The sequence below is a fragment of the Lepidochelys kempii genome, chromosome 13 (genome assembly GCF_965140265.1).
Source record: "Lepidochelys kempii isolate rLepKem1 chromosome 13, rLepKem1.hap2, whole genome shotgun sequence".
Lineage (NCBI taxonomy): Eukaryota > Metazoa > Chordata > Testudines > Cheloniidae > Lepidochelys > Lepidochelys kempii.
In genome coordinates this window covers 29,852,777-29,878,598 of record NC_133268.1, presented here as the reverse complement: position 1 = coordinate 29,878,598, position 25,822 = coordinate 29,852,777, and the positions used below count along the sequence as shown (strand labels likewise).

Below are 25,822 nucleotides of genomic sequence, written 5' to 3'. Positions count from 1 at the left end.
TGCTCTGCCTGCACCCCTGCTGGTCTATGAAGTGAGAAACGATGACTAGAAATAGTTTTGTGCATCTGTGTAGTTATGCAGAGCACTAACTAAAAGGCTGCTGGGGCTTGCACCTCCATGGAATAATTTGCTTTATATATCCACACTTCACTTTTTTCAGAAAAACAATTCTTCTAGCAATTGCATACACAGGATATTAAGGTTGAGGAACCTAGCTAAGAATCTATCTTAGCAATATAATGTTTTGCTAAGAAATAAAAAGGGATGTGCAAGCTTGTTCACATTATGTTTTGAGGTGCTATAAACAGCCCAACTTATCACACAAATGGGAGTTTTGTAATCTTACTTCTGACTGACGCAAACTCAGGGAAAAAACAAAACACAGAACTCAAACTAGGCAAAGTGCCAATTATTTGTATTACTGTAGCACCTGGGAGCCGTAGTATGAACCAGGACTCCATTGTGCTGAATGGGATGAGAATATTAAATTGATTTGCCCAATGAGCCCTTAATAGGAAAGACAAAATAAGAAGAGGTATTACCTGTAGAATGAAGCTGCTATGGAATACAATTACTTGTTTATACATTTAGTAATTGTAAGCAATCCTTAAATCTTAGTTTAGACACTGCTACAAGGTTTGCAGAAAAATACCACCATTGAATGATCTCTGTGTTCCCTTGTCTTACTGAGTAGGTGTGCCAGCTGCATGATTCCTGGCTTTCTCTGAAGTGTTGCCTCCAGTGCAATGAGACCGGACAGCCCAACTGCAGCAAGTGGACCTTGATACATTTTTTCTTGTAGTTCCACTGCAAAACTGTTGATCATTTGCTATTACAATTGGTGATTCATGTCATTTACCTTGAAACAGAGCTGACTGTGTGTGTCCTTGTAACCTTGCATCTTGTTCCAGAAAATAAGGAAGATACCTGTAACAAAGGATAAGAAATCCAATTTTCAAATATCACTAAAATTTTTACTTACCCACTAAGACTTAATAATTGTTCTCTTTTTCAATTCAGGGGTAGCTTCTGAAGGGGAAGGGGAAGAATTAATTTTTAAGCTTCAGCTTAAGGGAGCAGTAATTTTACAAGTGTAGATGAGCAGCAGGAATTGTTAACAAAAAACTGTTCTCATGTTGTCATATTCAGATGTCAGAATACTACATTTTTAAATGTATAAGTTCAAGCTATATATAATGCTCATGAAAAATGTACAGTATGGATTTGAAATCAAATGTACAAAGCATATTTCTGAAACATGCAACATCACAGCAAAACTACACAAATTGAGTTATACAAGAATAAAGCATGTTGGCATCAAACATGTTGATCTTTTTCTCTCCTGCTGAAGTAAGGCTAATTTCTTGTAGGATCTGCTTTCCCATCCTCCCCTATTTAGAAGTTGTATTGTGTATGGGCTGGAAAGTGAGGGCTTAGGGTGGGCTGGCTTCTGTTCCCACTACTGTGAAGCCCTACATAACCCCAACGTCTTTCAACATGCTAAGAGTTCTTGAATGTGGCACAGTTTTCCCTTTCTCTGTAATGGAAAGGAAAGTTGGAGCAGGCTGTTCATTAAACTAAAGATCACCTTGTTGTAGGCTAGAAAAAATACATGAGTTATTCCTACTCTGATATATCATTTACTTTTCTTAGCTTCATTACTTTTTTCAGACTAAATGAGATCAAGAAAACTCCGGAAAATTTCCCTTTTAAACAAGCATAAGTACTCATGTGCTGTAATATAACAATCATAGTTGCTATGTTTTGTCTTAAATAGTTCCTCTTGGGTTTTTTTTCTTTTCCAGGTTTCAGAGTAGCAGCCGTGTTAGTCTGTATTCGCAAAAAGAAAAGGAGTACTTGTGGCATCTTAGAGATTAACAAATTTATTTGAGCATAAGCTTATGCTCAAATAAATTTGTTAGTCTCTAAGGTGCCACAAGTACTCCTTTTCTTTTTTCTTTTCCAGGTGACCAAAGAGGAAAGAACTTTTCAGGACATAATGAAAAGCTACAGAAACCAGCCACAAGCAAACAGCAATGTGAGTAAATAACAGTGTCTTCCCTTTAGATAAATGTTTGATACAAGCTCTCTTTCAAGTAGGCTCATACTAATACTGGAGAATGAATGTTACACGCATTTAACCTGAGAACTGTGATTTAATCTAAGTTTGAGTTTCTTGTATTACTTGACAACTGCATTTTTCCCCATGTATTGCAGGTTTACAGGAGTGTTTTGCTGAAAAATAGTCCCAAAGAGGTCACATCAGAAAATACAAATTCAAACCAAGATGTGGAGATGACAGGTGGTGGTAAGTTTTAGAGTAGCAGCCGTGTTAGTCTGTATCCACAAAAAGAAAAGGAGTACTTGTGGCACCTTAGAGACTAACAAATTTATTTGAGCGTAGGCTTTTGTGAGCTACAGATCACTTCATCAGATGCATGCCATGGTGGTAAGTTCATAAAGTTAACCTGCTGTTTTTAAAATAACAGTCAAATGGATTTAAAAGAACTAATGTGTAGTATAAAATCCATTAGAATAGTTGCATCTAATTGCAAAGAGGAAAAATTAGCATTTCATTTTATCATAAGCTGATTAAAAAGCAACAGTACTGACATAAGGCGACAGACACTGATAGTCAGATGCTGTGTAGGCTAGGACATGGAAAATGCATTTCACAATTGGAACAAATAGGATAGAACTTCACAAATGCTTTAAGAATCCCTATTTTTAAATTAGGTTGGTTGAACCGTAATTTTTTTAAATGAGCAACTGATGATGATTCTATATAAGTGCAGCTCTCTTGAGATAACACTTAATAAATGGAAAGAGAGTGAGTGATGGGATATTCTAAAGACTGATTAGAAACATCTTTTTAAAATGTCAGAAGGTAGATTGGTTTGATTCACTTCTTCGGGAAGGCTCAATGAGGAGCTCTTGCATTGAAATACTTACTGTCCTGACGTAGATAGGAGTCAGGATTGGCTTTAGTATGTCTGCTGTTTTGATTTTTGCGAAGAGTGTGGGTAAATGTCTATATTTTTTCTTAAAGCATTTTTCTTTCTCCAAAATCCAAGATAGATTTTTCAAAGCGATGCTATGTAAATTGGTTTCTGCTGCTACACAGTTGATCAAAATAAGGCATTAACTATTACAAACCATAAAAGTGATCAACAGAAGTCTAATTTATCCAGAAAAGTTATCCTTAGTTGGTCTATACCTCATATAATCATCTTGGGGTCTCTGTTATCTTGTCAGTGAGAGACATTGAACCACTGACCTCAGAGGACTCTCTCTCAACATCAGCTCAGCAAGCTAGAGTTACCTCATAGAAGTCCTAGGCTTTACATGACAGCAGCATACTACAGCTGTTGACCAGTAATTTCAAAGAGATCAATGTCTTGACATTAGCCCAGCAAGTTAGAGATGGGGTCTCTAACATTATTTAAATAAAAAGCGAGGTGATCTCGGTTCTCTTGCCCCTATGGTGGATTAATTTAAATCAAAATTATTTAAATCAGTAAACAGGAAATCTTTAAATAATCAATTTGAATCTTGTTTTGTATTTGTACTTTATAATTACTTTCCTAAAGAAAGGTTGATTCCCATTAAAACATGTTGATTTGCAACTAAATATAGCCTTTACTCTGTATTTGATGGTACTTTTTACTCACCAGGAGGATACGTTCTATTTATACACACTTACTTAAGCAGTTATTTAGCTTAATATACGTTCATTCAGATTCTTAAGTTTTACTTTTTTATTGTTAGAAAATGGTGAATGATGCATTTCTTTATTAGATTAGATTTTTTCGCTTGTCATGTGTGTCAAGTTGCATTTGGATAGAAACCGGAATTCAATTAAAGTGCACAAAACCAGCATTTTAAAAATGTTTTCTAAATAAATATAACCTACCTTAAAGTGTTGGACACATAAGAAGAAAAATATTTATCAAAACAGGTTTTGTATTTAAAGCTAACTGATATATTAAACAGAGGAAGTATTATCTGTCGTTAGAATTGAACTGATTGCTTCTAGTTACCATGTCCTTCAAGATCTTAGAACTAGTAGATCACATCCTCTTATACCTCATTTATATTTATAGATTGGAAGAGGGAAACAAGCTTTCCTTCTTTTTTTCAACTCCCAATAAGTTTTTGAACTCTGAATGAACTAATCATTGAACTGAATTAGTTTGAATAAACAGAAATTAAGAAAATAGTTTCTCTGCACCTACAGGAGGCTACTGATCTGCAAAGCTCTGGTTCTAGGAGTTTAGCCAGTGACTTTCATCAGTTTAGGGCATTTGGCTTTCTTTAAAACCTTGGCAGCAAACATACTGCTTGAATATTATTATTTGAATTATTTTAATAGATTATAGGAAATTTGAGCTTTAATATAGGTTATCATAGTTTCAAATTTGATTTCAGATTGGTTTATTTTTAAAAAGAAAAATGTATTAAATCAATTTTATAAAAATTTTAAAGTCTTTTTTAATTTTTTTTTAAATACCGATTTTTATCCACCCCAGTCTTCCTCCAATATCAGAACAGCAAACTTGAATTGTTAACAGTAAGTTCAAATGCCCTTGTTCTGACATCAGCCAACCAAGAGGTTCTAAGCCAGGAGAGTTGTTTGATCTTTTAGCCAGTTTTCAAACCGTGTGACAGTATTTCTGTCCAAGTGCATGTGAATGAATTTTTCACTTAAATCACCACGTCAGTGCCTTTTATCTAATATCAGCATTAGTTAAATCTTAACCCCCCTGTTGATGGGAAGAGAAGTCGTGACTTCCCAATTGTCACAAAGCAGGTTAGTGGTAGAGCGGGGAATGGAGCTTCTTTGTCCTGACTCTAGTTTTTGTACTCACTCCTGTTCCGGCATAAGGTGTCTTAGTATCAGACCCTAGGTTTATGTTTTATTAAGGTGCTTGGCTAACATCCAGTTACTTCCATGAAAAGAGTTTTTGTTAGCAAACAATTTAGAGATTAACATGACTTCTATTAGGAGACTGTATTCAGCTGTGAACCAAGTTAATTTTGGAGTTAGCAAGTGATAGAACAGTTGCAGTAACCAAGCTTGCTGTGTAACTACCACGGTTTCCATTGAATGTTACGTTGTATACATAATGTACAATATTCCAGAATCATTATTTTTACAGAGGAGGCATGAGTCAAGTATTGAGCCTTACTCTGTCAGTTAATCCAGTATAAAAGTGCCTTTTAACTAAAGATTGGCAGTTAAATCAGGCTTCACAAATTGTATAGTCTGTCATGGGTTTTCATAAAACATGGTGTGTGCTACAGTAATTAAAGCAGATCTTTATCACAACCTTGCGATTCTGACCACCATAAAAAGAGTGATCTTGGTCAATGGTAGCTTTATTATTGCTGCCTCTGGACTGAAGCCTCAGCAATATACATGTGTGTCTAAGCAAGCCGGTCTTTCCTCTCTCATTCAGAAGAATTGTAACTCATTAAAAGAAGAAATAACATGTTCGTGGGAAAGGCAGTGTGGTCACTCCTTATATTTTAAGGTTCCATTTATAAATAGTTGATAAGGATTTGATAAATGGTGGATGGTGGGGTTTTTTTTTAAAAGAAAGTTTTTGTTGTAGCCTGTTACAGAGTACAACAAGTCAATAGGTTGTTCAACACCTTCTACTAATGTGCTTGTAATCATTTGTAATTCACACTACTCATATCTATAACAAACTTGTAACATCTGTTCTTCTTCAGGGAGTTGTTCCCGTGGGTCCTCTGCTTTAGATGTCTATGCACTCTGCGCTTGTAATCAGAGATTTGTGGTAGCCATGACCAGTTGGGTCATTCACGCTCCGTCACTGTCTTGCACTGTCCCTCAATTCCTTCTCTACCACCTTTGGCTTGAGTCGGAGCAATCAGCAGCACCCTCACTTACCTTTACATAAGATTAGCCTTTAGATAAGATAGTTTATAGTTGGTAGTATACTCAGTAGTTAGATAGTTTACCTTTTATACTTATTTTATTTATTTTATTTAAAAAAATTTTTTTTTGCTTTTCTACCCTTATTCCCCTCAGTAGGCAAATAAGTTTTGGCTCCCACAGAGTTACTGCTCCCTTCTTGTTTGAGATAGCCTCTCTCCGGCATGCCTGGATCACCGGGTTTCAAACGCTGCCTGACTTGCAGAGTGTCAGTCCCTGTCTCTGACGGACACACACAGTGTGTCCACTGTCTCAGCGACACACACACATTCCTCAAAAATGTCCACATCTAAGTTCCCTCTAAGCTGCATAGCCGCGTGACTGCCCAGCAAGCTATCAAGTACTGCGCGCTTCAGGTTTCTCACTACCATGCTGCTCCTGCCATCTGCCTTGGAGCTGCTCCCAGGAGCCTCCTGCTTGCTATGCAGAGCTGGGGGAAGGGGGGCGCTGATGTCAGGATGTCCCCCTTCCCCCGCTCCATACCCTATCTCTGCAGAGCGGGACAGTGTGATAGGGCTCAGGAATGGCACAGTGGGAGCTTGCTGGTTGCTGCTGCTGCTATGTCTGCTTTGAGTGCCGATCTACTTAAAAGGGCAACATACAGCAGCAAATCATAGGGCTAAAAAGAAACAGTAGCTCTCAGGATTTTAGTGAGGCTACACTATTTGGGCTGCTCTCATTAGAAATTCTGTACTTTAATTAAAACAATCCCTGAGTTTCTAGCTTTTTTCCATTGTGAATATAGAGTCATAGCACTGTAAATTGCTGTGTAAACACTAGAATGACAGTAACCTCCACAGAGCTGCCCCTGGTGGAGAAAGAGGGCTGGGTCTTCTGTAGAATAAGAAAAGGGGGAAAAAAGGGGGGGGGGCCTTTCAATGAAGAATCATAGAATATCAGGGTTGGAAGGGGCCTCAGGAGGTCATCTAGTCCAACCCTCTCCTCAAAGCAGGACCAATCCCCAATTTTTGCCCCAGATCCCTAAATGGCCCCCTCAAGGATTGAAATCACAACCCTGGGTTTTGCAGGCCAATGCTCATGCAGCTTGGGAGATGTGTTCTCCCATGCTGGAGACATGTTGCCCAGATTGGGGCAATGGCCTGATTTCTCTATCAGCGCGCAGCAGGGTGGATAAAAATCAATTATTATTTTTTTTAAAAAAACTAAAAATGGATTTTTTCATAAAATGATTTTTGAGGAAAAAACCTATCCTAGGATAGTTTTAATTAAGATACATTGTAGCTCAAAGATATTTCCTCATGGAATAGGGATTATAAATTTTAATTCTATAGTATGAGACAATATATTCATGTAATGTTTAAGAATAAGTTTTGTAAATGAGTTCCAATAGTTCATAGATTAGGGACCCAATCTTATGGGGTCCAGGGGCTTCTGTATAGATTATTTAGGTTAATCTTTCTGTCTACCCAATGGGACTCAGTGCTCAGTCTAGAAGATACCATCAGAGATGCTTAGTTTTGCAGTTCTCAAACTGTGGATTTGTGTCTCCAGAGATAACATGCTTGTTAACAGCAAAAATGGTGGTTTTTTAAAAAAAAAGTTTAAAAAATATTTTTAAAATATTTCATTTAAAAAACTTGAATGTTTAACTGAATTACAACATGCATATGCTTGTTTTGTTAAAATATTATATGTTTGCTGTTGAAGAAAAAATCCAGAATACATAACGTTGTTGTTGTTTTAGTTAAATAAAACAATTCAAATGTCTGTCTGGTGATGTTCTCCTCTTAATTCAGCATGGCAAGAAAATCCTCCAAATATTAATGATTAACCTGTGGAATTGGAGATAGTTCACCTCCCAATGACTTCATAAATATCTGCTTCAGTTACCTTTGGTAAATTAAATAAGCAAACAATCATTCTTTTCTGATATAGCTATAAAACTAATCTGAAAAGTTTTCAGAATAAATCACTTTAAAAATGTATAGTGTGTACCTTCTAAAAATGAAACCTACATCTATATCTGAGTTGTAAAGAATATGTATTAAGGTTATAACAACCAACAAGAATGCACTTTTATGTAGAAATCCATGATTAAATTGAGTCTTCCTGACTAGTGATTTAAATCATGATTTAAATCAAATTGATTTATCAAATCCACCCTGGCACGCAGCTCCATGTCAGAGCTGTCAGCCAGGACACCACACTTTGGTATACAGATACTTTTAAGTTTTAGTCCCCTGACTATAACTCAGAATGGGAGAAAGCTGCTCCACTTCTCTCAGATCTCAAGGAGATGCTGTATATACACACTTCTTTCTCGATACCATCTTCCTGTGCCCTTGTGTACACACTAGCGCTTTAAGGAAAAGCACCATATAGCGTTAGAGTTAGCAATATTGATTGCCTGAAGGATGCCCCAGCGTAGCTGCAGTCCACTGGGGAGTCCTGCCAGGCTGTGAATGTACTTAAAGGGGCAACACATTTCTTGTTTTTCACATTCACCTCCCAGCACACACTTGTTGTTGTTACTTGATGCTTCCTGCAATGCACGTATATTCTCTGTAATTTTATCCTTTCAAAGTGTTGTTATTTGAGTTTTTTGACTGTTCTATGCATTTCATAATTTGTATTTCTCTCTTATGCTTCAATTAAATTCTTTGAGTAGTGAGTTCTAAAATGCCTAACCTGTCGTGGCTGAAGTAATTATCCCTATTGTAACTTTTTAAAAATATAAATTATATTTAAGTTTTTTGTTTCTACTGGTGGCGCACATCCACACATTACCTGGATAAATTGGTGCACATAACAAAATTCCTTTTGCAAATGGATGGAAAAAATTAGAGGGAATATTGGTCCACATTGCCATAACCTCATGGCCAGAGCAAGAAAAGCTAGGGATCTCCAACTTAAACTCCTTATGATGGAGAAATCCCTCAGACTGGCCTTGGACCACAAGTCCAGGACACCTCCAGACCAACGTTCACCATTGACAGCCTCTGGCAGAGGTTCTACCCCTGCAGTGCCTATGAAAGAGCCTTTATCCAAGAAGGCTACCAAAAAGCGGTCCCAGACTTCACCACACCAGAAATCAGACAAGAAAAAGTGATCCCCAACTGCAAAGTCTATCTTGGTACCAAGCACGTTGGATCGCAAGACATCAGCATCTTCTGATACCGAGAGTTCCTGGAGAGCGAAAGACCCTGTGCGCACAAGCTTGAGCAAAGGCTCACAGAGCAAAGTGAAACCCTCCATCTGAGTACCCATGGAGCTGAAAAGACGCTTGGCACAGTGGCGCCACCTGTGGTACCTACGCAGCACAGTACAAGACCCTCGGCACCAACGGCTACAACTCACACTCCCATACCACTGGCAATGCTCACAGTGCTCATGGTTCCACACCAATTCCTGAGACATGGAGACCTATTGATCTACTCAACACTGGAATCTCCTCTCTTCAGTACTTATGGCACTCCATCTTGATCAGTACCAAGCCGCTTGACTACTCCAGCTAGGTCAGCTGTCCCTCTGTCTAGTGATAATGAAGATGAGGATGAAGGAGTGATATATACATCTCATCACTCCTCACCCAAACCTGGACCATCCCACGTACCAGACCATCACTCATCTGCAGACACATGTATTTGGTATGGGCACCATCCCCCATGCCATTCTCACCAAACTGGCCCTACTGGGATCCATGGGGAATGTACAGGGCTCAACATTGCAGGCCCCCTAGCCCATCAAGATTGAGAGCTCCATGATCTCTATCACCACCTATCCCAGCACCCTCAGAAACACAAAAGGATGTGACTGAGAAAATGGAGGACATATCTGACCAGAAAGCCTTGCCACCTGTGAACCTCTCATCTTTGTCACCAGATGAAACTATAAAGCCCCTCACCCCCGACCACAGGGGATGACTTCAAGGTATTTCAGGAACAGTTCAAAAGGGTGGCAGAGTCCTTGGACATTTCTCTAGAACAGGTACCTGAATCACAGCACAAACTACTAGACATACTTCAGTCATATCCCTCAATGAAGATAGCATTACCGATCAATGATGCCATTATGGAGCCTGCCAAAACCATCTGAGAAACATCAGGAACAGCACCCCCATCATGCAAAACATCAGACTATGTGCCATCTAAAGGAATTAAGTTCTTATTTACACACTCCACATCCAACTCACTAGTGGTGAAGGCTGTAAACGAGGGGAAAACAACACCAGGCTAGAACAACCCCATGTGACAGAGATTGGAGAAGGTTAGACATCTTTGGCCGCAAGGCTTATTCATCTGCAACACTTCAGTTCTGCATAGCTAATTACGAGGCTCTACTGTCTAAATACACACACACACCATCTTTTCGAAAATGTCAGAATTTATTGATGGTTTACCTGAAGATTAAAAAAAAAAAACAGTTAAATCTAATATCGCTGAAGGCCATCTAATTGCCAGCACAGCCCTGCAGGCCTCACTTGAGTCCGCAGAATGGCCGCACGATCCATTGCAACATCTGTGGTCATGCACTGTGCATCATGGCTTCATCTCTCTGGGTTCCCCAGGGAGGTTGAGTCAACAGTCGAGGACCTACCCTTCAAAGGCCCAGAATTATTTGTGGCCAAAACGGATGAGTCCCTCCACATCCTCAAGAGCAACATTAAAATCCCTGGGCATCTATACATTTGCAAATAAAAAGAAACAGGGCAGCTATACCCAGAGATTCTGATTGCTGCCATACGCACAAACATACAGGCAGTATGACCAACACTGCAAGCAAAGGCAAACCAGACATCAACAGAATCAAAACCAACCTTGGACATCCCAACAATCCACCACAAGACGCAATTTTGAAGGTGTGGTCAAGCACATGAAACAACTGCACATTCTAATGCTGGAAACAGATTATTTCCCAACCATTCAGATATTACTTGTCACTGTTTCACCGAGTCTGGCTCAATATTACTACAGACAGGTGAGTTTTGGAAATTATCCAAACTGGTTACTCCATCCCCTTTATCTCCATCCCACCTTCCCTCTCTGTTCCTCTTCAGGGACCCCTCTCATGAGTCACTGCTGCAACAGGAAGTAAACCATCTCCTTCATCTAGGCGCTGAGGAACCTGTACCAATGAAGCACAGAGGGAAAGGTTTCTATTCAAAATATTTTCTCACATAAAGACAGGCGGATGGAGACTCACATTGGATCTAAGGAAACTCAACAAATTTGTCAAAACCAGCATTTCAAAGTGGTGATACTAACAACCATAATTCCAGCGTTAGAAAAGTGGAACTGGTTCTCGGCCCTCGAACTGCAGGATGTGTATTTCCACATTACCATTCATCCATTACACAGAAGATTCCTGAGGTTCACCCTAGGGGAACAACACTTCTAATACAAAGTACTGCCCTTTGACTGGTTAACAACCCCAATGGTTTTCTCCAAAGTTTTGGTGGTGGTAGCAGTACACCTCTATAGACACGGAGTCTTGATCTTTCCATATTTGGATGATTGCTTCATAAGGGCATCAACATAACAAGAAGCAATAAGTGCCACACAGAGTACAATAACACTTTTCATGAGTTTAGGGTTACAAATAACGCACAAAAGCCCACATTGATTCATGTCCAGAAATTGGAATTCATAGGAGCTTGTTTAGATTGTTCATCAGCAATGCTTCATCACACTTGTCAATTTAATTTTGATGGTAAAGGACAGCTCACAAATATGTGCCAGAACGTATGTACAACTACTGGGACAAGTGTCGGCAACGACATTTGTTGTCAAGCACACCAGACTTCACGTGAGATGCCTGCAGGCCTGGCTTCAAACAGTGTACATGCCACACAGGAATAGCCTAAGCAGATGTCTTATGATGCCACACAGGGTAAAAAAAGACTCCCTAAAATGGTGGACATAACCCAAGAACATCTGAACAGGAGTCCCATTTCTACAAAGGACTGCAACAATGACATTCACTACGGATGCCTCCCTAATAGTTTGGGGAGTGCATCTACTCAACAACACAATCCAAGGCCAGTGGTCCCCATCAGAGTCCAACATGCACATAAACTTGCTGGAGCTAAGGGTAGTCCATAACGTATGCAACCACTTTCTACCTATAATCATAAACCAAGCCATCAGAATCCTCACAGACAATATAGTATGCACGATTTACATAAACGGCGGGGGGGAGGGGGTGGCACAGTTACACTCCCTATGGACAGAGGCAGTGCAGCTCTGGAATTGGTGCATCAGCAACAACATCAACATATCGGCATCCTATCTTCCGAGATGTCAAAACACAACCGCAGATGCAGTAAGCACAGAGTTATCACAGTCATGAATGGGAGATGGATCCCAGAATTTTACGATACTCAAACTATGGGGATTCCCTCATAGACCTCTTTGTAACAGCACAGGACACCAAGTGCTCACAATATTGCTCCAAAGCAGAACTGGGACATCCATTCCTTACGAGATGCTCTCCTCATCAAATGGGATGCATCGTTAATATATGTATTCCCCCTGACCGCACTCCTAAACTCACTCATACACAAGATCAAGAGACAAATCCAGAGTCATTCTAATAGCACCTACATGACCCAGACAAACATGGTTTCCGTTCCTGTTAAAGATAGCGGTACGCTCACTTCAAACCCTTCCCCTAATACCTCACCTCTTCTCACAAGATGCGGGGCATGTTCACCATCCTAACCTCATAATACTCCATCTCAAGGCCTGGCTTTTCTCCAAGGCAAAGAGGGGTTGAGACACCCTGTTCATAAATGTAAAGAAGTAAAGTAAAGGAAGTAAAAGACATACTTATGAACAGCCATAGAACGAACATGTCATAAGCATATGGGTAGCCTAAATTCCTCCTTACCTGTAAGGGGTTAAGAAGCTTAAGTAACCTGGTTGGTACCTGACCAAAGGAACTAATGGGGACAAAAGATACTTTCAGATCTGGTGGGGGGGAGAGGTTTTGTTTTGGGTTCTTTGTTTCTGTGGCTGTTCGCTCTTGGGACTAAGAGAGACTGGACATCAATCCATATTCTCCAAATCTTTCTAAACAAGTCTCTCATATTTCAAACTTGTAAGTAACAGCCAGGCAAGGTGTATTAATTTATCTTTGTTTTCTCAACTTGTGAATTTTCCCTTTGCTAGAGGGAGGTTTATCCCTGTTTTGTTGTAACTTTGAAACTAAGGCTAGAGGAGGTTTCTTTGTGCTCTTTGAATTTTCTGCTACTCTGTAAGGTTAACTACCAGCCTAAGTTTACAGAGGTGATTCTTTTACCTTTTTCTCTTTAAATAAAATGCTTCTTTTTAAGAACCTGACTGAATTTTCCATTGTTCTAAGACCCAGGGGTTTGGGTCTGTAGTCCCTTTGTAACCAGTTGGTGAGGATATATACTCAAGCCTTCCCCAGGAAAGGGGGTGTAGGCTTGGGAGAATATTTTGAGGGAATAGGACTCCAAGTGGTCCTTTCCCTGATTATTTGTTAGATCGCTTGGTGGTGGCAGCGATCCCAAGGCAAGAAAGGAATCTGTGCCTTGGGGAAGTTTTAACCTAAGTTGGTAAAAATAAGCTTAGGGGGTCTTTCATGCGGGTCTCCACATCTGTAACCCAGAGTTCAGAGTGGGAAAGGAACCCTGACAGAGCATGAGAAAGACGCATATATGCATAAGTGGAAACGGTTCAGCACTTGGTGCCAAGATAAACAGATCTTATCAACATCCTCCCCTTTACCAAGGGTACTGGATTACATATAAAAACTGGCTGTCCACAAGCTCCATCAAGGTACACTTGGTGGTGATCACAGCTTTCCATAATGTGGATGGGGTCACCATATTCACCCACCCAACAACTAAACGTTTCCTCAAGAGCATTGAGAACACTTATCCAGAAATAAGAAACCCACCTTCTACGTGGTAGCTCAACCTCATCTTTCGCGAACTTATGGGAAAACTGTTTGAGCCGCTTGCCACCTGCTCACTACTCCACCTATCTAAGAAGGTGGCTTTCCTCATCGCCATCACATCCGCCAGATGGATGAAGGAACTAGGTACCCTAATGCCTCCCCCGCCCCCCATACACAACTTTTTTTAAAGACAAAGTAACCTTAAGACTACATCCCAAATTCCTACCCAAGGTTGCCTCCCCCTTTCATCTGAATCAGCCCATTTACTTACCTATGTTTTTTCCAAAACCACATGCAGACAAAAGAGAGGCATCACTCCACACACTGGACATTAGAAAAGCATCAGCTTTCTACATTGAAAGAACAAAAGCATTTAGAAAGTCACCAAAACTATTTGTCTCTATAATACGGGAGTTCTGAAACTGGGGGTCGGGACCCATCAGTGGGTTGTGAGGTTATTATATGGGGGATCGCGAGCTGTCAGCATCCACTCCAAACCCCGCTTTGCCTCCCGCATTTATAATGGTGTTAAATGTATAAACAAGTGTTTTTAATTTATATGGGGGGGTCGCACTCAGAGGCTTCCTATGTGAAAGGCGTCACCAATACAATAATTTAAGAGCCACTTCTATAATAGAACGTTCAATGGATATCAAGATGCATCCACCTTTATCAAAAACTTCGTTTACAAGCCCCAGTGGGCATCCACATACGCTATACCAGAGCACTTTCAGCATCCGTAGCTTTTCTCAATGATGTCCCTGTTATCAACATTTGCAGAGCAGTAACTTGGGCATCAGCCCACTGTGGCATTATACTCCACATTCTTCACAGAGATATGGTTATGTTATGATTATGGCATAACTAAGATGTGTTTTATGCAAGATGGGTCATGAGATGTCATTGGAAAGATTGATTGATTATCCTATTTGTATGCATGTATCATTTTTGTATCTGAAGTTAGGAATATTGTCTATGCATCTATTACAAATACGTTTACACCTGGGGAATGCCTACTAGGCAGAATGCAATCCGTCTAGGTGTCTCACTGGGAAGGGCCATTAGGGAGAACAGTAGGTCTTAGAAGATGCTAATCACCCACGGAGAAGTCTTCCTGGGGACATTACAAACAGCCTCTGAATTATGGCTGTAGGGTCATTTGACCAAATCACCTGGTGTTGGACTCATGATAATACTAGTATTTTTCCACTGACCAGAGGTGGGGATCGCTGGAAAACAAAAGATTCCCACCATATGCAAAGAACTATTTAAGAGAGTGACATCATCGTGGGCCACTCTTCACTAACTCTTGCCCAAGAAAGAAGGCTGCTGGAAACACCTGAGAAGCAAGAGACTAAGTTGGGTGGGGAGGGCTGAGCCCAGGCTAGAGGATGTCTGGCCTGTAAAAGGAATATCTGGAGTTTTAAGCTGCAAGCAAGGGCAGCTTACCTTCAAGAATCTCTGCAATCTGCCTAGACCAACATTTAGGGTGAGAATTTTCTGCTTATAAGCTTAGATTGTGTGTTGGTTTTATTTGCCAGGTAGTCTGCTTTGATCTGTTTGCTATCCCTTATAATCACTTAATTTATCTTGTGTAGTTAATAAACTTACGTTTGTTTTATCTAAAACCAGTGTGTGTAAAAATTCTTACTTGGGGCAGAAAGCTGTGTATATCCCTCTTCACGGTGAGGGAGGGGGTGAATTTCATGAGCTTACACTGTACAGTTCTCTGTGCAGTGCAAGACCGTATAATTCTGGGTTTATCCCCTAGAGAAGGGGTGTGCACTTGGGCAATTCCTTAACTGAGCCTTCTCAGGCAGAGCTAATTTCAGTGTTCGTGTGTTTCTGCAGCTGGGTGCGTCTCTACTTCTGTGCTGGTGAAAGTGTGAGACTGGGAGCGTGTCTGCAGTTGGTCACAGCATTACAGGGTGAAAGGGAGCCCAGGCTGGTGGGTCAGGTGGGCTCAGTGGTATCCCAGTCCCAGGTGGCACCCTGGAGGTGGGGAACCCGTCACACCCACATATTCATGAAATACTGCTATAGAGCAACAGTCAATATCGGATGCTTGCTTTAGACTCATGTTATCCACCATCAGTAACGCATCTCCAAAGCCCCTCCCTTCCACAGAGGGGCAGTGCTCAACAGTCACCTGAAATGGAGCACCCACAGGGACACTCCGCAAAGAAGAGGTTACTCACCTGGTGCAGTAACTGAAGTTCTTTGAGATGGTTGTCTCTGTGGGTGTTCCACTACCCTTACTCCTTCCCTCTGCTTCGGAGTTTCACATAGATTCTCCGCAGTAGAGAAGGAACCAAGGGGTGATTGATCATGCAGCGCTATGTAACCACCTGGAGTGGCACGTGACGGCACATGTGCGACCCAACCAGGCACTGCTGCCACAAATCTCCAATTACAAGCTAGGGCGCATAGACACCTAAAGTGGAGCATCCACAAGGATAACCGTCTCGAAGAACCTCAGTTACTGCACCAGATGAGTAACCTTCTCTTAATCATTTTATTAACTCTTTACAAGAGGAATTTCTATAGTGTGTGTGACTGGTTTTGTATTAGCTTGTATCTTAAAAATCTAATTTAGATTGCTGACATTGAGGGTTTTAAATCTGACATTTCTGTTTTTTCCTACTGTGATAGACTCTCCTGGGAAAGTGTGTCTTTCACCTGTAAGATCAACACCAGAGAACTCCAGTGAATCAGGAAAGGAGGAGAGAGGAGATCTGATAAAATTTTACAATGCAGTCTATGTAGGAAGAGTAAAATCATTTGCACTCAAGTATGATGTCACAAACCAGGATCATGTAGTAAGTAACATAATTCTAATTTTGGATATGTCTAATAGTGTGCATGGATGCTTAGTGGTAGTTTTCTTGACTTTTAGACATAAAATGTCAGCGTTTAAAAACTCACACTGTTGCTATCACTGCCCTGTAGATCATAAACTTTGTAGTTTATATATGTCTAAACCCACCCTCTGACACTCAGCATGAAGTGGATCCACCTCATCATCTGATTGTGTTTGTTTCTACATGGTTGCATAAAGAAAATAATCATAGTCTGGGCTATAACATACTACAGCAGCAAGATTGCATGTCTGTCCTGCTAATAGGCTATCCATTGAAATGGAGCAGAAACTGATGAATGGGTGCCATATTAATATGGGAAACTGAGTCACATTTAAGTGCCCCTCAGTTCATCCATGTGAAACAGTTGAAAAATAAAATAGTTTCTTTTGTGATTGCCAGGCTGAATACTGAATTGGAATATTAGAATGTAACTGTAACCTGGAACAGAAGGCCCAAAAGGACACACTGATAAAAATGGATGTGCGTTTCATTTATTTATGAAGTTAATTCTTTAATGTGCATCTGGTAAATTCCTACAGGCAAACTGTGTGTGCACCATTTTTTTTTAAGGTGGAAGCCCCTCCACTTTCCCCATTCCCCTACGTTAAACAGCAGCCAGTGTCTCCTCGGCGGATATCCCAGCAACACTCTGTTTATGTTTCACCACACAAGAATGGTGCCTGCCTGACACCTCAGACTGCTCTACTATACAAGTTTAATGGGAGCCCTTCTAAGGTAAGTTTCAGAGTAGCAGCCGTGTTAGTCTGTATTCACAAAAAGAAAAGGAGTACTTGTGGCACCTTAGAGACGAACAAATTTATTTGAGCATAAGCTTTCGTGAGCTACAGCTCACTTCATCAGATGCATCCGATGAAGTGAGCTGTAGCTCACGAAAGCTTATGCTCAGATAAATTTGTTCGTCTCTAAGGTGCCACAAGTACTCCTTTTCTTCTAAGGTAAGACATTCACATAAGACTTTTAGTGTTTGCAAAGCTTAAAAATTTCTCCCTCTTCCAAATTTCTGTCTGGCTTTGGGGTTTTTCATAAGAGAGTGCTGCAAAGACTTTCTTCAAACTGGTCTTGCAGTTCCTGAAGTAAAGGATAAAACACTTAGTGCTTCTCAGATGGAAGGTGCTGTGTTCGTCCAGAGTAGGAATACTGTTTTCAGACCATGTTGAAAACCGAGAGTCATACTGAGTAATTATAGTGGCTTGAATATTTGTTTTTAATTATAAATCTCCTCTTATTGATAGAGTTTGAAGGACATCAACAATATGATAAAACAAGGTGAACACAGGAGTAAGAAGCGAGCAATTACAATTGACAGTGACAGTGAGTCTCCAGCAAAACGACTCTGCCAGGAAAATGATGATGTCTTACTAAAACGTCTTCAGGATGTTGTCAGTGAAAGAGCAAATCACTAACAGCTACAAGGGACTGAAGCCTCCAGAGTTCATCATACCTGGGACACAGTTTTTCCATCTTTCCAGCTGTAGTGTGTGCAGACAGTTTACTAATGTGTAAAATTGTACTGTCACCTGACTTCAGTAGGAATGCAAAAAGGAAGTGTTAAGGACTGAACTGTGGGGAATTAGAGGCAATGATCACATTAACTTTATTGCTGTCAGGCGTGCTATGAAACTATCTGCTGATTAGCATGTTGAAATGGTTCTTTGAGCCATGTCAGATATTCACCTCTAATCTTCTAGTTTAGTGGTTCTGCTTTGAGCATGAGGGCCAGCTCCTAGTTTCAGTGGTTCTGTTTTTGAAATTGAATTGACTGGATGTAGGAAAGCAGAAGGGGCAATCACTATACTCAGCGTTTGCGGATCTGTTTGCAGGGAAACACCTCAAGTGCCTTTTTGTTTTTACATGAAGATTATAGAATCTTATGCATTACTTTAATGTGGACGGATCAGGAGACAACTTTTGTTTTACTACATTAAGGGTTAGATAAACCCATCTGTTCTTCGTTCTGCATTCTATATTACGTGAAAAAAGTCACCTTTTATGAAAGACTTGATAATGTGATTCGACCAGGGTTAATTTTTGGCTTTTGTAGCTTAGTGTAACTGGTAAAATGCTGTTCTCCAGCTATTTTCAGGATGTCAACTAAAGTGAATGTTGTGACATGGATTAAGTATGTTTCTGATGGTTTGGGACAGAAATCAGCAAGTACAACTGCAGAGGCATAAATTGAATGCACACTTATTCTAGAGTGTTGGGGATATGTTTCTAGGAGCCTCTTCTGAATTCAGCTTCCTCCAGAGCAGTGAATGCTGCCACTGGCAGCAGATCTGAAGCACTCCTTCCTTCTGCACGCAGCCTCTGCAGCACTAAATATTCATAGATACTGTATCTTAACTGAAAAAGGTTCGCGTGTATCAATAATGGTTAAACAGTTCTGGGCTTTGGCCATCAGTTACTGCTGTCACAATGTGTGATGATTCACTTAATGAACTTAAAAATTTCTTTTTTTTAGGATTTTTATATTTTTTTCTGACCCATGTACCCTCCTATGTTGTGTAGTATCTACACAGATTGTAAGCCCAAACAGATGAGGCATGTTTGTACATTTTTTTTTTTGTAGCTATTACAGACGTGTAGCTTTAGATTTGTTCCAATGGCAATGTGTAAAATTCCAGCAAAACTCCTACATCTTAAATGTTAGAGAGAATTTTGATAGGATTGTTTTATCAAGATGAAGAAAACTTAATGTTTATATAATACTGTTTATAAGCAGTAGTCTAATTTTAACAGTTGAGATTTTTTTTAAAGCTTAGAGCCATAAGGTAATTCTGTGTTGTACTTTTCTGTTCAAAGTTGCTATAAGCATCTTATACTTATAAACTTGAACTGTCTTTTTAATGGACAACTCTTTTCTAGAGCTCTGACTATTTTACTTAGCTTTTATTAGCTTGGTTATTGAGCACGCCAGGATTTGATGCATCATAATTTTCAGTGGAAGGAAGAAGTTATGTCACATGTTACAGTCTCACTGAATTAATCTGGTAACAGAACTGGAAATCTGGTGGATGAAATTGATTATAAGGGAGAGCACTTTGGTTTACATATTCACCTTGGTAATCAGCAGTAAAGGGAAAGTTCACAAGTCCCGTAAGGTTTTGATTAACTTTTTGAAGGCTGCCATTGTTTTGACTGCTCTGAAAAACGTATTTTGCCTTTTGAAAATGAAGACTGCAGTCTTATAAAGTGGCATAACAAAAGATATACTAATCTTAGCTCAGATTACAGTTAACTCCTTTTAAATATGTGATAACGTTAACAGTTGAAAAAACACATAATACCAACTTCCAGTCTTGAGTTACTGACAAGATGCATTTGTGCATAGGTAATCATGGTCCTGAGCACAGCCCTGGAAAACCTACCTTATTGTGGAAAGAGATCTTGAATTAGACTTCACGTAAATGGAGCCAGTTGTGCTTGAATCTCTGCATGAGGGTTATATTCCTCAAGAAAACTAGGCTAGGATAGTCTGTTGGACAGTAAAGCTGTCACTCAGCAGTATTGGATGATGCAATAATTTAGTCACTTGGTTTTAATTTCTCATCATGTGTAAACCTATTTTATTTCTTAAGAGGTATGCCCTGCAGACTGTTTCAGTTTCTCTGATCTTGAATTAAAATAATGGTTCTGAAATTTGTTTGTTATGATTAGGTTTAATGTTTTTTATTAAAACTTAAAGTATTAGTTGGATTTTTAATTCCTTTTCATAATAAATTTGACCCAGAATAGATGCTAATGTTGATAGAGCAAAGTAAATTTTCGACTTGAACAGTTTGCCAAGCTGTTAGGTTTTAAAGTTTTGTTATGGTTTAAAAGTGCCTTCATTTGTAAATATGTATTTTACCATAAAAAGTTCTTTAAAACTGTGTGATGACTGACATTGTCTGTCTGTCTAGTAATTTACACCTGCTTTCCAGAGTCTAATTATATCTCTGTGACAAATGGGTAAATGTTCAGGTTCCTCTGTATGCAGTTATCTCTCCAGATTTTCTTTCCATATTTTTCCAGATTGCTTGTACTTCAGTCAATAAATGTATCATCTCAAAGAGCAAGTATAATGCTCCTGCCTGAGTGACAGAGAGAAACTAAGTTTAAGACAGTTGGTGGAACAAAATGGACACCGCGTAGAATCAAGCGCGTGGGTTTATTACACACAGCACTGGTGGAGTGTCACCTTGCTTATTGGGCTCAGAGACACTGCCAATCAATTGATTACAGTGGATTATATGGATTTTCCGTGGGCGGAGAAAAGTAACTAGGTCTAGCAGCAAGACAAGATAAGCACAGTAGCCAATAGTCAAAGATTACATAATATAATCATGGTTTCAAGTTAACAAGTAACGTACAATTAGTACTTCAAACAATGTATAAGTGTATTAGTATAAAATATATATGTTGAATTCTGATTTGGGGTCCACAGGAATGAAGTATCTCCTCTAATTGTCCAACAGATACATACCTGGGGGGTTAAAACAGGAAAACAGTGAAAAGTATATGGTGATAGAAATTGTTTTTCAGTTGCTCATTTGTGTTTCTAAGGCAGGCACTGGTAGTTGCTTGGGAGGAGGGGTGTGCCTCTGTGAGAGGGAGGATGTCATATCTCATCCTGACATGTTTGAACCTTTTCCATAAACTCAAGGTTGATGTGTGGGAAGGTATCTCTTCCTACAGAAGAAACAGGGCCCCTTTCATTCCTTTGGTCTGTTTGCAGCTTCAAATAAAGACACCAGTTATGGCTCCCCACCTGGCATTTTGCTGACCAAGCTTATTTTAGCAAAAAGCAAGGTTGTCATTTGTTTGTTCTGCTTCTCTTAGCTAATATTGTTTACTATTTGCTAGGCCTCCAGCCTCTTGACCAAACTCTGGACTTTGGGCCTGTAAAAAGAGCTGACATAGTCTATACATAAACAGCATATGGATTTTGGCCTTTGAACAATAGTAAAAAGGTGAAATGTTAGAATTAAAAAAAAAATCCTGTAGTTTTCAGTGGCCTTGCATATACTAGGAAAATTGCCTTTGAATCATGCTTTCTGTAAGTAATGTTATGCTTAAATTGGCTTTATTTACTTCAGCAACTAAAACCCTGGGTACTATGTTTGACATCTGTCAACCACAGATCAATTTCCCTGTGTAGACAGGGCCTGTGAGTAAAATAATGCCAAATAGATGGCAGCAGGAAATAAGAATGAGAAAAGGATGCAGTGTTTAAGTTCTGAGAACTGTTTAAATTCATTTTACTGACAGATTTTTGTCCCCCAACAGACAAAAGCCAAGCAGATTATTTTGCTTAATTTCCTTTCCTACAATTATCAAGTTACTAGAATGTAAATAATTTATCTTGATCTTTAAAATATTGCTCAGTGGAATTGTCACATGTACTACACACAAGCTTCCTCAAGAGTCATTCTAAACAATGTGAGAGATATGACAAAACAATCAAGATTCAGTTTCTATATGGATACAGCACTTAATACTGAATTGAACACGTTCCAGGTGAGGTGCACCATGCCAGTAGTCTCTCATTTCTTATACATCCTCACATTTTGTTTGCTGTTGATTGCTATTGCACACTTAGAAAGGTTTTCATTAAGCAGACCAGGTCTCTTACTGAGCTGATAGTTAATTTAGAACATCCTATAAGGTGTTTAAGAGGTTCCGATTATTCCCTACAATGTGCATTACTTGGCATCAGAATTGAATTTAATCTCCCATCGTGCTGCCATTCACTTGGCTTAGTTAGATCTTGGTGAAGCTCTTCACACCCCTCTCCGGTCTTGACTAGCCCAAATAATTTTGTCGTCTGCAAATGTGGCTATCCTCTTCCATATTGTTAGTAAATATATTGAATAGCCTAGTACAGACCTTTGAAGCAGCTGCAGTTAACCTTCTGCCATGATGAAAATTGACCATTTCTTCTGACCTACTTGTTTTCTGCTTGTCGCCAGTTTCTGATCCATGACAATACTTTGGCTGTCATACCTTGAGTACTTAGGCCCAAATTCACAAAGGAATTTAGGCATTGCCATGGTAGGCATCACAATGCCTAACTTTTAGGCACTTAGAAAATCACAGAAACAACATTGCAATTCACAAAGCCTGAGTTAGACGCCTACGCTCCTTATACCATGAATGGGGAGAGATAGGTATCTTAGATTGATACACAAAAGCCAGCAGGCTAGATACGGGGAAACCAAGGTAGCCAATGGTCAAGGCCCTTTGTTTTAGTTTATTTTGTTTAAAATTTCCTGTAAATTTCTCAGTGTTCATTACATTTTTTAAAAGGGTGAGAATTGGTGCAAAAAGTTAACTTCACATTTTTCAGGGTAAATATCAGGGCTAATACTGTGGGATGGGAGGATACGGGGCGGGGGGGGGGAAGAGTACTTCTGATCAGGCTCTCCATTCGGGAAGATGAAATGGTGGCTTGGCAGCCCAGGTTACCAAGCTGCCATCTCCTTCCAGAGGGTCTGTCCAAGATACATAGCTGTCATCTCTCCTGGAGTGTGGAGCTGGGTCTTGGGAGTTCTGCTACTTTTTTCTAGAACTCAAGCACTGGTGTGTGTGTGTGTGTCTTCCACTACATTGCCTTATTTTAAACAGCTAGCCTTGTATTTACAGTCAGACTAATTTATTAACAACAAACACCTATCTAATGTAATCTATTGGATTTGCTTAACAATCTGTATTTTCATTTAGTTTAATGGTCCAAATTGTGGGTGAAAATTGCTAAAAACTAAGTAATAGCTATTGTAAACCCTGGGAATGTTTTGGTAAAAACCTAAAATGGAAGGGCCTTGGCCCTGTGAGAGGCTGACCAAAGGGGAGTGTCCTAAGTCCCACTCCTCTCTGGGATAGGTACAGGCTGCAGAGAGGTGCGTATCTGCTAGCAACCCATGAGTGAGAACCCTCCTCCTGGAGTCAGGTGGCTTGGCATTTATTTAAGAATAATAAGGCAGATGTCTACCTCCCCCAAACGAGGGGATTGGGGGGAAGAAGTAGTGCTGCCTACCTTGTAACTTCCAACCCCTAGGGTACAGCACTCATGCATTGTGAAATAGCCACGTTCAAGTCACCTCTCCCTGCCAGAGAAACAGCTTCCATAAGAGAGACTGAGGGAGACTAAGTTTTAGCCACTTCCATTTTGTTTGACATAGGTATGTGAAACACATGTGGTTTACAGGGAAAAGACTGATTCTTACTCGAGTGCTGTCCCTGAGGGTGCTCCACTCCAGGTGACAGTGCGTCCCAGCACTGTTGATCGGAGATCTTCAGTAGCAGTACCTGGTCGGGAAATGCACTCAGCTGCTGTCTCGCAGCATTGTTAGAGTCTGCCTGAGCACACGCCCCCCGGACCTCCCTCAGTTCCTTCTCAACCATCCTCAGCTGAAGACAGGACTCGGGGCAGTACTGATCCTCTTCCCTGGTAACTGAAGGAAATAAGTACAAAGACATAGAAATAGTTAGTTAGAAACATCCCAGTTATTTCCCTTCCTTTAGAATAGTTGACTAGAGTTTGTCTCCTGTTGAGACACTCTGCCCAGGCATTACTCGTACAATAATGCCAGGGTCTTCAGGATTCAAGAAATGTGACTCCTGTCAGGAGCCTATGCCATGGTCCAACGGACACTCACGCTGCGTGAAGTGCCTTGGCAAGACACACGTCCCTGCCAAGTGTGTCCATTGTAATAGCCTGAAAACAAGGGCTCGTCATTACAGAGACCTGCGGTTGAAAATACTCCTGATGGAGAAATACCTACAGCCGCTTATGGAGATGGGCAATAGCAAACCCTCTCCCTCATGCTCCCCGGCCAGGTCAGAACCAGTTGGGAGCACAGCTTCACCCTCTCAAGCGAAAAGGCAGGAAACCCAACAGTCTCCGTGCAGAGACTTTCAAAACAGTAAAGGGTCTCTTGCGAGATCCTTGCCCTCTGTGCTGACAGCGCCAAAGGCAGGCACCTCCAACCATCCCAGCACCTCTGCCATGGCTCTCGCACAGCGCAGAGGCAGGAACCCAACTTCCCGTAGCGGGAAGGTCTCCTTGGCACCAAAAATAGACCCGATGCCGACAAGAATGTCGGCGCTGAGCCTGCCTATCACTCCAGCAGCAACAGTGGACCTCCCGCAGGGCACCTACAAACGGCCCGCGGCACCCGCGAAAGCAAAGCAGAAGTCAGTACATGCTTTGATCACAAACCCCGCTTGGCTGGATCGCAGCGCAGAGAGCAGCAACAATTCTTAAATCAGGACGACATCTCAGTGGCCCCTGAGCCTGACTCTCCGCTCCTTGACACACAGCGCTCACTGTTTGACCAGCCGCTCTCCCCACCTGACCTTTCTACCTTCACTGACAGCAAGCCCGATATGCAGCATGAGGCAGAGTTCTCCCCACCTGCCTCTCCTCCTCCACCTCAGGACACGGCTCACAAGCACCAGCCTCAGTTTCCCTACTTCATCCCCCGTGGGTGAGACCTCAATTCTCTTATCCTATGCCTGGGCTTCAGTGGTACCCTTGGCCAGCTCCTGCTGCCACTCATTTTTGTGGTTCTTCCACCAGACCACAAGCCTGTTCTGTGCCTCTATCTCCAGCTCCATCTTGAACCCGCCCTGAAGAGATGGACTATGAACCATACCCTAATTCACTGACTCCTAACTATCCATCAGCTCCAGATGGAGCCCTCATGCCGCTGCCTCCACAAAACGTGGACGAATTTAAACAATTTCAGGAACTTTTCAAAAGGGTGGCAGTCAGGACATCCCTTTAGAGGAGGTCCAGGAGTCACAACACGGACTCCTCAAAATCCTCCAACCCTCTGCGCCCTCAAAGATCGCACTCCCCATAAATGAAGCACTCCTGGAACCAGCTGACACCCTTTGGCAGACCCCAGCCTCTATCCCAGCAACTTGCAAAAAGGCTGAACGTAAATATTATGTTCCTGCTAAGAAGGTAGACTTTATAGAATCATAGAATATCAATATAGAATATGGAAGGGACCTCAGGAGGTCATCTAGTCCAACCCCCTGCTCAAAGCAGGACCAATCCCCAACTAAATCATCCCAGCCAGGGCTTTGTCAAACCTGACCTTAAAAA

At 40.8% G+C, this 25,822-nt stretch overlaps 1 protein-coding gene across 8 annotated transcripts in view; it reads left to right on the top strand.

The window, feature by feature from the left end:
• The window catches only part of RBL1 (RB transcriptional corepressor like 1), an 82,373-nt gene extending 61,773 nt beyond the window's left edge, over nt 1–20,600 (top strand). For all 8 annotated transcript variants that reach the window (XM_073309946.1, XM_073309949.1, XM_073309948.1 and 5 more), the window contains 5 exons: nt 1,967–2,038; nt 2,218–2,308; nt 16,499–16,665; nt 17,278–17,442; nt 17,961–20,600. In XM_073309946.1, coding sequence (XP_073166047.1) covers nt 1,967–2,038; nt 2,218–2,308; nt 16,499–16,665; nt 17,278–17,442; nt 17,961–18,131 — 666 coding nt within the window. In that variant the 3' untranslated portion in view covers nt 18,132–20,600. The remainder of the gene's footprint in view (nt 1–1,966; nt 2,039–2,217; nt 2,309–16,498; nt 16,666–17,277; nt 17,443–17,960) is intronic.
• The last annotated feature ends 5,222 nt before the right edge of the window (nt 20,601–25,822 follow it).